The 12348-nt window shown below is 44.0% G+C and overlaps 1 protein-coding gene across 1 annotated transcript; it reads right to left on the bottom strand.

The window, feature by feature from the left end:
• Nucleotides 1-1338: 1338 nt before the first annotated feature.
• Nucleotides 1339-12288, bottom strand: LOC119396302 (pre-mRNA-processing factor 17). The gene is made up of 12 exons (XM_037663457.2): nucleotides 12091-12288; nucleotides 11811-11897; nucleotides 11488-11617; nucleotides 9792-10021; nucleotides 8880-8976; nucleotides 7639-7853; nucleotides 6743-6890; nucleotides 5086-5201; nucleotides 4037-4247; nucleotides 3282-3382; nucleotides 3136-3179; nucleotides 1339-1575 (listed from the first exon to the last, which is right to left on the bottom strand). Exons 1-12 carry the CDS (start codon nucleotides 12277-12279, stop codon nucleotides 1398-1400), a joined length of 1746 nt encoding a protein of 581 aa, XP_037519385.1. The 5' UTR covers nucleotides 12280-12288; the 3' UTR covers nucleotides 1339-1397.
• Between the last annotated feature and the right edge of the window lie 60 nt (nucleotides 12289-12348).

Raw genomic sequence — 12348 nt, forward strand, 5'->3', positions numbered from 1 at the left:
CATGCGGTGAAGTAGTGTTGCAAAACTATGCCATCTGTATCGTAGGTGCCAAACTCAAAAAGTTATACCTCGTCTAATACTAAAATTAATATGGGATATTGAACGAAACCGAATGCCAATAGACAGGTCGATCTTAATGCACGTGAGTGCATGCTTTTCCTAGGAGCAGTTCCGTGCGAGATTGACAACTGAAAGTGGACCAAAACAAGAAATTTGGTGCATTTGTTGGTGTTTTTTTTTAAAGAAAATACGCGCGGGTATGCGATACCAAGTATTCTTACCGTGGAGAGAATGCATAGAACAATGCGATGTATGAGCAGCAGTAAAAAAAAAAAAATCTGGTATTTTTCTTAGTAAAAAATCGTTTTGGCAAAATTGTACGCGAAAGGTGACAACACAAGAGAACATATCCATTCCACTGTTACAAATAAACTCTACTGCATATTAAATATCAGTTATGCAGATGCTCTTCAGGCGAACCTTTGCTGCTCCGCCAAAAAATTAATTTTATGTTAATTTTTTTTTCCTGCGGCGAACACCGAAAGTGCCATCCCGTGAGGATAAGCTTTTTTTTTTTCGGCAAATATATTTTTGTAATGTGCCCTACACAAGACAATAGATAACAGTAATTTTGTAAAAGAAAATCTGAGATCGTCGCCGAAACTCCTTGAAAACTCGAGTTGGAACCCCCCTGTAAAGGTGGTTCCACCGCAGCTTGTGGCTGCGGTGCTGTGAAACCACCTATCCAGTGGATATCCGCACAGCTACGAAGAGACACTTCAAGGCTGTTAGCATGTTCCACCTGAGGGTTGAAATGCTGATGCAAGGCAACAGAGATGTTCGGCTATTTCTCAACTTTCTTGGTCCATAATATGTATTGGTTGACTGTACATATTCCCTGCACATTGAATTTCTTTGTTACTTTTTTAAAGTTTAAAAGCGTGTGATGGCTTATATGCACTAAGTAGAGCAAATTTTAAGACATAACATATTTTATGGCTTATAACTTGCACTTTATGATTTAAATCCTGCTGCTATTCAAGGTTGCTTCCACTTTGCTTTGAACCAAAAGAGGGGCATTCGCACGACCCTTCTTCTAATTCTTAAAAATATTGTGCAAGTTAGGTCATAACAAAACTGCTAATTTTTCTTTATAATATGCGATATATACTATTTGATTTAATATTATTCGACCTAATGACTGTTCACTTCAAACCGCAAATTTACTATTTGCCTGCCCTTAGAAACTAGTTACGAAACGCACGCTTTATAATGTATTGAATTTTACAGTGCAGAATACAGGATGAAAGACGAGAAAGCACACACGTGTTTTAGCCATTTTACAGTTTCTTGTTATGGTACAGTGATTTTATTTACAGCTATGTTTTGCAAAGTGCTCAGTCCCAGAACTTGATGGTGCCGTCCCAGCCAGCAGTGGCCACCTTTGACGTTTCATGTGGATGCCATAACGCGCTGATGCAAACAGCATCGTGGGCCTTGAACTTGGTGTATAACTTTGTTGTCTTCCAGTCCCAAACATACAGCTTCCCGTCAGCGTCACCGGATATCAAGTAGCTGGAACAGAACCAAGAGGAGTTTCAAAACGAGCCAAGACAAAAAAAGGCTCTAGGTGCTTTATGAACAGCCAAAAATGAACAGCCAATGAAGAGCAATATGAACAGCCAAAAAAGCACTTAGAGCCTTTTTGGCTGTTCATATTGATGTGGCTAATTTCAGCACATTAGTATACACCGAAACATGTGCTAAAAGTGAGCATAACAGTGGGCAAAAAGCTGTGTCATGGAAGGTACAAGATTATTTCTACAGTACATTACAGTATCTGTATTATTATTACCATTATATTTTAATAGTAATAGTAATACAGAAAATAATGTGTACCAGAAAGAAAAAAAAAAACGCCTTCAGGACAGCATTTTTGATACAGCATTCCTTGATAGCACTGCAAATTGTCACCGATCAGTCTAAGCCTATCAGAGTATGCTGGGTTGACAACACTGCAACGGTCGCAGACGATCAATACATGACCGTGGAACCAGCCAATGTTATGTTATGCCCTGTTAAGTGAGAGGTGAGATTAACAGTTAAAATTTGCTGATGCCCATAGGTGGCAACCATTCAGGAATTCCACGGCCCAACGTAGTTGTCAAGTGAAATTTAAAGGGACACTAAAGGCAAATAACAATTTATGTCAGAGTGAAAGCTCAATGTATGACGTCTAAAATGGCAATATTATCAACAGCAGTGCCCTCCTTGTCGAGAAATTAAGCTAAATGTATCACATGATGAGCGCCACGAGCAGCACATTTTGGAAATGATCCCGATGACGTGAGAGAGTTCGACTACAATTAATCACTCGTAATCAAACTAGCTTCAATAAAAAAAAACCTTCCGTGCATCAAGATACGTAATAAAATGCTGCTTGTTCGTTTCTGTTTGATTCATGGAAAAAAGAACCTCTTTGGCGTTGCCATGGGAAACGGCGCGCGTGGTTCAAAGGTTCTGTTTTCGTTGAACTGCGCTTCGCCTGGCACCCTGCTTCGCTCGCGCAGTCGCGTCTCAGTGGTAGTTTCGGTATCGCGTACTGCCGCGTGTTTTGCGCATTTGTGGAAGTCGTTCTGACAGAAAGTTCGACAAAATGCCGCATGCATGTGATGTTGCCGGATGCCCGAATGGCGCACACCGCCAGTTCACGCCGCCGTGCAGTAAAAGCGGGCAACATTGGGCATGGCAGCAATGACATGAGAAACACTGCTTTCAGGCGGGTGATTTGAAGTGCGCTAACACGATCCGGACCACTAAAACATGATTTTATTTCAAAATAAGCAATTCCTTGGCACAAAAGTAGCACTACGAGGTTTCTGGACCGTTATTTCAACAATCAACGTCGACTTAATATTTGCCTTTAGTGTCCCTTTTAAGATAATTCCAATTTTTATGTCTTTACACTTAACAGGCAACTCAAGCTTAACGGACACCCAGCACAAAAATTTAGCCAATGTTGTCAATGGTAAGTCCAATGTCGCTCATTGAAAAAGGCTTATGGACCAATATTGGCCCGACATTGGTTCTTGCTTTTGTGTCTGTGCTCCTCGGAAAAGGCTAAAGAATGCTTACCTCATGTCTGGTGAGAAGTCCAAACTACATGCGTACCCGGCAACCTGAATAGAAAACAACATGTCAGATTTATGGTCAGCTAAAAGACCCAGGGGAAACAAAAGTGGGAAACATAATGCCGATAATATTTTGTTAAAAACACGCACCATGTGTCCCTCAAAAGTCTTTTTCCGGTTCAACTTGAAACGGTTGAGGGCCGAGAAAATCATGATCTTGTTGTCCATTGATTGGCATGCCAACCATTTTCCTGCAAAGGAAGCCGTGGGATTGCAGTTAAAGCTGAAAGTTGGGCTAGTTGGTTTTGACATTAAAACATATTACTAGTGAAAATAAAAGGGACAAAGAAAGATCCACACAGGATGATCGCTAGTTTACCTTAACTGATTGTAGCATCACCAGTCCATCAACAGCTACACGTGCCAAGCTATGTGACGTGCATGCACCCTTGCAAGAAACTAATACTTTTTCTTTCCGAGTACAATTGAGGGTACAATTACGCACCAGTCTGCCTCCCTGTGTATGTGCATAGCCTCACAGATCTCTTGTCAGATCTGTTCACGACCCCAACCCAACACTCAAGTTGCATTAAATGCTCGAGTTACAATGGCTCGCCAAGTGGCCCCCCCGTGGCAAGCCATGGGAGATGTTAGTCCACTTACATAATGAGTCGTTATAGTTAACTTGACCGTCTAATGATACTGCTCTGATGCTACATTTTCAAACATAAGCTAGCAAAGAACTTTTACGGCCACTGCAGAAAAAGATTACCACAAGTGACCAATGGTCAGAATGGTCACTTATGCTAATCTTTTTCAGCGGTGGCTGTACCTTACTTGAATGTTTTCACAAAGAAAGTGACACTAATACACACAGCACTGTCTTGTAGGTTGCTAACACGTACCGTTAGGCGAGAGCGTGACAGCAGGCATGGAGTGCATAGAAGGGTCTGCGATGTATTTCATGTCGACGGGGATGTCCCACTCCCAGACACGCATGCTCTTGTCGTCAGACGTGGAGACAAAGCGGCGGTTATCGTCAACGAACGTGATGGTGTTCACGGCGCCAAGATGCCTGTCATATTCCTGGACGATCTCTTTAGTCCTGACGTCCCACTGTTTATAGAAGGAGGGGGAGGGAGTCAGATGCAAATCTAGCACATAACTGGCACAGATACAGTGGCAGCAACAATAATACTAATCCAAAAGCTCTAACAAATGAGGAATAAAAGTTTTTTTGTGATACCAAATCACATAAATCTAGCCAGAAATCATCAGGGGTGAGCGGGTTTGCGCTATACGCAGTGAACTAAGCACCACCAGTTTCGAGTACTTTTATAAAAGCCCAGACTGGTGAGCTCTGCCACCATGAAGTTCACGCACCCCCTTGCCGTGACGCCATAGATTTTGACAATGTCTCCTAGGGCCTATGTAATTTTTAGCGACTAAAATGGGTTACATTCTGAACTGAGTCAGCCAGAGACTTAGCACAGCAAGTTTCAGAAACTTTCGTTCACCCAATACTATGGCCGAAATGTGAGAAAACACTCTGGAGTCTGTAATGTCATGCCAATGTAGCTGCTTTGGTGGGCAAGAAATTCAACAAACCGAACTTTGAGCTTCATTTTCTATTCTAATAATGAACATATGATCACGAAGTCAAGAAGAATATTCTATCAGTCTATGCTGATTTAGTGTTTCGCTACTGCGTCTCTAAATCCAAACAAGTGAAAGCCAAACAACAGGCATGGTAGAATTAAAAATTAGGGTTCGAGCCGGAATCAAACCCAGACATTTTGCGTGACAGTTAGGCATTCTACCATAGAGCCATGCGAGCCACGCATTTCGACGATGTCTCCAAGGGCCCATGTAATCTTTTAGTGACTAAAATGGGTTACATTCTGAACTGAGTGAGCCAGAGACTTAGCACGGCAAGAAATACAGTGCCACTTACACAGACGATCTTCTTGTCAGAGGTGCCAGCGACAAACAGGTTCTGCTTGTCATTGTCAGGGTTGAACTTGACACAGTAAGCCACTTTGCGATTGGTGAACCTTGCTATGCAGTTGCCTGTATAAGTGCGAGAAATGAAAATGTGGAGATGTGTATCGCTTACAGAAGTTTGACAGTTCTACAAAAATGAACACTACACTGGTAAAAACATGGAACACGCACAGGTGCAAATAAAAATTGAGGGTTTGTGTCAGGAAAAGGATTCAATCTGTGCATTTATAAAGCCAAGTGCGACGTTGTAGCTGCTAAGATGCAATGAAGAAATCTATACATACATAAAATTTGCATACATATATGTATATTGAATTACAGTCGCACATAACATTCACCTGAATTTTTCATGCACAGAACTACATGTGTGCCAAATTCCTGCTGCCATCACATTCAATGCATTACACACTTTACCATTCCCCTTGCGTCTCTCCTAACAGGTCCGTGGTCATTCGTGGTACCATCAGAAATAGTTAATGCTCCAATCTCCAAATAAATGGGAAGCACTTGTTAATATATCTAACGTGTCCTCATTTGCCATCCTTGGGCACCTTTGTTGGAAGGTTTACTACAGGTATATCATAGAAAGAAGACAAAAAATGCAGTGATAAGCTACATAGCTATCAGTAACATCTTGAATGACGGGAATAACAAAAGTACATATTGTGTTCTTTATATCTCCGTTATTCAATGATTAGTCGATGATTTCTGATGAAATATTACATACATTGAAGACATGAATGGTTTTCCGGTGTGCGGCTAGTTTAACCCTTTCACTACCGAATATGAGGTGAGGTCGTCCACGTGTTTTGTACTGCTCCAAATGAAGGTGAGTTGGGCTTGTCCATGCTGAAACAACCGTTTCGCAATGCCGTAATCAAACTACCCTGATACATTTTGCCGAGTTCTCCTTGGCTTCGACAGGTGACTCCGTAAAAAGTTTTAAAAGCTCGCTCGAAACATTGATTTTGGTAAAGAAACAATATTCTGGCAACAGAAATTAAAAATGTCGTCCTCCTGTGTTCATGTGCGCGCGCGTACCGGCAACAGCTGCACTAAGAAAGAAGAAGAAGACTCTGGTCTGCCGAAGTTCTGTCGGACTCGGAGAGTGAAGAATAATTTCTTTTCTCCTTTGAGTGCAGCCGCCATGACACAGAGCAGTATATATCTTTTTTGAACTATCCGATTTGGATGAAGACCATGTCTCGATGTACTATTGCCAGTGGACGCCAATAGATGTAAACAAAACTCCACTGCCCAGGACATCCAAGGGTCCTTTCCACGACCTCACTACTCACTGTGCTTTATTTTATAAATTTTGAAGAGGCACTTTCTGCACCGTAGATTAGAGATGCTCCGACACTCTCCGTGGTGCAGAACAGAGAAACCAATCCTTTGCATATTAAAGAAATATATATATATTTTTCCATGCATCTACAAAGCGCCATTTATTATTTTTTTCAATTGTTTGAAGACATGTAGAATCAACTAGGCAAACAAAAAAAATTGGTAATTTTGTGTCATTTCTGGCCAAAAAGCTTGGTAGGGAAAGGGTTCAAGTTGCAGGGCACCTTCAACGTATACAGTGGGATAGGCGAGTCACTCACCCGTCTCTGTGTCCCAGAGCTTGACGTAGCGGTCGTAGCCAGCGGAGAGGAAGCGCTCGCCCTTGTTGTCAAAGGCAATGTCTCTAACCGCCTGCCGGTGGCCATTGTAAGTCCGGACGCAGCGCCGCTCGTTGTACACCTCCCACAGCTGCAAAAAAATGTGCAACCCATGAGCGAGATGGGTCGAAAAAGACGATACAGTTCACTTGCATAAGCTGCGTTAAATGCTACTTATGGCATATTAGAGCATTCTGGCAATTTATGTGGACGTCATATGAGTAGCTCTCACTCCCAAGTTCTCAGAGCTGCACATGGAAAACAAGCCTAATTATTTAAATGTGAGATGTGGCTAATAATCACAGGCACATGCAGGGTTCTCCATTAGGGGGTTTCCCTTCAGGCCCCCCTCCCAATCAGTTGAGTTCAAAGGAAAATAAGCTTGGCAATGTGTGCAAAAATGAACATGAAGCGATTACATGTTCTCAGAATGGCCTGCCTTTGGCCCCCAGCTTTCTGGTGGTAAAGGTGGGAAAATAGTTCTTAGAATGCAACATCAGGGGTCCTTAGCTGCTGCCATTATCATAAAAAATCCGGATGGCCATAACCACCCCCTTAAACAATGACAGGACAGGTCCAACGGAGTAAGGGTATGGTGCGGACTTGGTGGCCCCCTTAGAAAATTAGGGTGAGGGGCCACCCCCTACCACCCCTGTGCATACACCTATGCTAGAATAATGTATTTAGTAGCAACTACTAAACTGTTTTCCTGCTGAATGTGTGCATAGCAGGAACTTTAGAAACTCGAGGTCCTCAGTTTTTAATCAGGAGGAAACAAGTTGGACTGACTGATCAGGTGTGTGCCTGTGCTTTGATCCTACTATGCGGGCAGGACATACCTTGACCTTGCAGTCCATGCTGCAAGAGAGCAGCAGGTGGGCGGACCGAGGGAACCATCGGATTGCCGACAGGCCCTTCGAGTGGCCCGACCACGTGTGGATGAGACGCTTGGGCAGGAAACACTTGTCGGGGGGCTCGCTCGCGCGCAGGTTCACCCCCACGTCCTGTGGAACGTGCAAGAACGACCGGCCTTGGTAGTCGTAAGGGTCCTTGACTGCGACGGCACGAAGCACGTGTGTCAGTAATCAGCAGTGCAGTGTCAACAGTTTTGGAAAGCTGGTGGCTGTTTAAAGGGCCCCTAAACCACTCCGAGTTCCAACACGAGAGAGTGGTATTTTTCTCGCCTTCACTACCCTTCCTACAGGCGATACCACCTCCTCGCCACTTATCTCTTCATACATCAGGTGTAGAATGTCAGCACTAAGTGCTGAGCCTATCACGATATTGCGCTTGTCGACTACATGCTGTTATCTGCGCTTGTGCTGTTCGATATGGACAAGACGAAGTGAAATCAGTTGGTCGCGCACGATAGTCATGTGCGACAAGGAAGAATGGGTGGGCGACTGCATGGCAAAGCATGGCAGGAGACAATTCACAACTGATATTCCTCGTATATGGACCAATCGACAGTTTGCACCTTAACTACGTCACATCAATTGCCATTATGGCATCACGAAGTACACCAAAAAGATTAGAAACGCCAGGAGAGAATAACACGCTCTTTTTTTGTATTTTCATAGGCTGTTTAGGGGCCCTTCAACATTAGAGCAGGACATGGAAAGAAGCAATTAATTTTGGGGTCGTATGTGTCAAAAACCAAAACACGATGCAGACAACGTGCATCAAACCGTAATCCTTTGCAACACAGCATCCTCACTTGGAGATGCGACTTACTTTTGCCATTTCTGTGCACTATTTGGCAAGGAAGAGACAACAAACACTGAGCTAATGATAAATTAAGCATTCTTGTTGCCTAAAGTTTGTTTATATCACTTCTGGGGAAAATACTTTGCTACACACGACAGCTTCGGTGAATGCAGTACCATGCTTAACGTGATGATGGACATGGGGCGCTTCGACACTTCCACTCGCTTTAAATTTGGTCTCCATAACATTGGCATCAAATTACTATATAAATTTCACGCATTTATAGACAGTCGATCATAATGTGTGTCGCAAAGGGATAAGAACATTTCTCATGACTTGGATGACAGAGAGAGAAAAAAGTAAGGTCGCTTACTATGCAACACCGTCTTCTCTTCCATCGGCTTATCCTCTGTACGTCGGCCCTTTTTGTTCCTTTTTGCAAGAATTTCATCCAGTTCTTCTTGCTCCTCCTGCAAAATGCACAGCGTCACAATGCATACAAGCTACACGACTCCTCATATGCCCCACATTCAGAGCAGAAAGCAGTCCATGAACTTTACAATTTCCACTTTCTCCATGAGCAGAATATGATCTTTTTCTTCTTGAAATGCCTTAAATAACAGGAATGCTCAAAACGAAATCGTGCGTAAAGTGCAGCACGCATAGGAAATGACGGACGAAAGAAGAAGAAGCAAACAGGACTAGCGCTGCCCTGTCTCTTTTGTCCGTCGTTTCTCGTATGCGCTGCACTTAACACATAATGATGTACCAGCTAGCTCAAGTTTCTATATTATTGCTCCAAACGAAGCTGTGCAAGTTAATGGTAAGTACTTCCAGTAGAAATTTTCCTTTCTCGAGTTTAACATATCGCGCTTGATGGCTAATGCCTTTTTCCAAGCTTGTAGTAGACATAGGACTGTGTATGTGTAAGCTGGTCGGTAGATGGCTCACTAACAGTACATTCAGCTGGTTGAAATCAAGCACTTGAAACACATTCACATTTATACTTTCAGTGTAGCCACACTCCGGTTTACAGCACACTCAGTTTCAACCTGGGAGCATGACCAAGACCTGCTGAAGATACATTTGTATGGCTTGTGTAGCTTCTACTGTTGATGTGGCATTTGCCGCAGCAGTAGCGACTGTGTGCACTGTCAAGGTACCAGTACTGTCTTGAGACAGCTATGATACTGTGACTCGATGGTTAATTGACGTCTGTGTCAATCAGACATAACACTCCTATGAACAATCCAATGCAAGCGGTGTGCATGAACGCTCGACGTACCTCACTCGGCTTAACGTTTCGTCTCTCGTCCTTGTACGGGGCCCAGGGTCCCGCAAAACCATCAATGTCCGACGGGTCATTGTTCTTCGCTTTCTTCCTTTTGTCGCCCGGTCGAGCTTTTGTCTTTTCAAACACTGTCAGAGAACTGCTCGACGAAGCACCTTCCGATGTACCGACCATCCTGTGGCCCTCATCCATGGATCCGTCTGCAGTTGGGTCGATCGCATAACCTGTATAGTAATATATAGGAAAAAATTCACAGCATATCCACGGGTGAATGATGAAGAGCTTGGGCGAAGCTCCTGAAGCAATCATGGTTACACCGTGAAATCTTCAGTGTTTTCGCCCAGCAGTAACCAAAGCGACAGCCTAGTACATCATCAAAGACATGACAAACACTGTTTGTCGGAGAACGGGAGGAGTTCAAGCTGGTTGGAGCTCGCATGGTCGTGCGTGCGGTTCGCGGTCGGACTTGCCGCGCCGGTCGTGATTGCGTGTGCTTAGTTTTTTCATGCCTACAGCTGTTGGTGTTAAAAAAATCACATACGTTGATTACATTTCTGTGGATAAGGCCGTCCTAAGCTCCGCGTTTCTATCCATCGACTAGATCGCAGCTGAGCGCGCCAATTTTCGTGCTGCTCGTAAGAATTGAAATAAAATTCTGTACCACTAAATATTTTGCCGTTTTTCCTGTTTTTCGGCTCTTACGTTTCCCGTCTCTTACGTTTATTTCCTACGGTCCCTTCAAAAACGTATCAGCGGGGTTCTACTGTATTTATACAAGGAATTTTATTAATCGTAAGTGGTAGCTAGACGTGGCTTCCGTTTCCCCTTCATTATAACGGCTTTATGGTCGGTGAAGTGATGGATCGGTGATGGGTCGTAGTGGGATGTTTGCAAAGACAAAGTAGTGGGCAGTTTGCAAAGGTGGCTTCCGTTCCCCCTTCATTATAACGGCTTTATGGTCGGTGAAGTAATGGATCGGTGATGGATCATAGTGGGATGTTTGCAAAGACGAAATAGTGGGCAGTTTGCAAAGGATCGTTGATGGGAGATACTGTTCGGGAGATACTGCCGGTTACGCCTTACGCCGGACGCGTGACAAGGCTAGACTAAGAGGAGCTTCGCCCCTAAAAAGAAAGTTCAGCATTTAATGTAACACTAATGTTGTTCTTGTGAAGGTCTTGGTGTGGTTATAAATCCTGCGCTCAATGCAGCTCCATTACCGTGAAACCTGAGGAAGTGCGAAGCACCGACAACCCAACGAATCCATTGGTAATCGAGCGCTTGCCGAGGTGGTGGCACCCTCTCTGGCGCGGCGCGGGTCTCAGCCGGATGTTTCAGAAGCGTTTTTTTTTGCGATTTTAGGCAAATTATTGCGATTAATTCTTGGTTATTTCTGTAGTTTATATTATTTTAGACCTTGTTAGTTTACTTTGCACAGGTTTTGAGCATTGTTAGCTTTGTTTTAGTCCTGTATTGGCCACTGCGTGACCATGCGAAATGAGACAGTGGGTGGACGACAAGCCGGGCCCCTAAAGTGCGGAGCACTTCAAACATCTTTGAGCTCTCGTGCAATGCATGCCAAACCCACGATACCGGTAGTTTGCGTACATGTTTGTAACTGACTAGCAGTTTCATTGGCGATTCTACAGCGGCTTGCAGGGATCCTCGCTGCACCACAATACGTACTCACCATAGCTGTTAAACGTCAGCCTCTGAGACTCAAAGTGGAAGTCGTTCACGTGTGCTGGTTCGACGTAACCAGCCAGGGTGTTCTTAACAGCTTTCTGTTGCTGACTTTTGAAAGGGTTCTCTGGCCCAACCTGCAAGCAAGAAACACACGTGTCAGCACGGGATACTGTAGTTATTACGATGGTGGTAGGGAAAAAGACGTGCTGATGGGAAAAGGCTACAGCGCGAACTAGATCAGCGACTCCGATAGCTTGATTGCAAAGATTGATTTTTATGACAGACACTCTCATTGTCAGTCGTGAACAAATGTAATGCGATACTCACGACAGGAGCGAAGAGGTTCTCAAACTTCGGGTTAAACAGTAGTTCCTTGCTTGTAGGGTCGATCGGCTTCACGCCGCAAACCGACTCCTGAGGGAGAAGCGAAAGAACGTCTTGTTACAAATGCGATCACAATCGAACTGTAAGTGCCTTAGCTCGTTCTTTATGCACTGCATATGGGAGCAATGCCGATGGCTACCACGTGCTTACGCACAAACACAGTGACTGCAGCGTTGAGCTGCCTGGGGACAGCTGAGCGCGATCGGCTTTATCGCCTCCTCACCTTAATGGCCACGTCTGGAGCTGCATTCAATTGGTATTTTTTCTGTATCGCAACAACAGACTGTGTCGTGTGCGGCAGCTTAGTGAAATTCTCCTTGGGTTCTTCATTTTTCGTGGCATCGTCGTCGTCGTCGCTACTGGCGTACTCGCAGATCGACAACATTGCCGCCATATTGGCGTTTGACACCATTAGGCCCGCATTTACAAAATAAAACCTCAAGTTTAATTTTAAGACGTAAAACAAACTTTTTTGGATTTT

This window comes from Rhipicephalus sanguineus, chromosome 6 (assembly GCF_013339695.2).
Source record: "Rhipicephalus sanguineus isolate Rsan-2018 chromosome 6, BIME_Rsan_1.4, whole genome shotgun sequence".
NCBI lineage: Eukaryota > Metazoa > Arthropoda > Arachnida > Ixodida > Ixodidae > Rhipicephalus > Rhipicephalus sanguineus.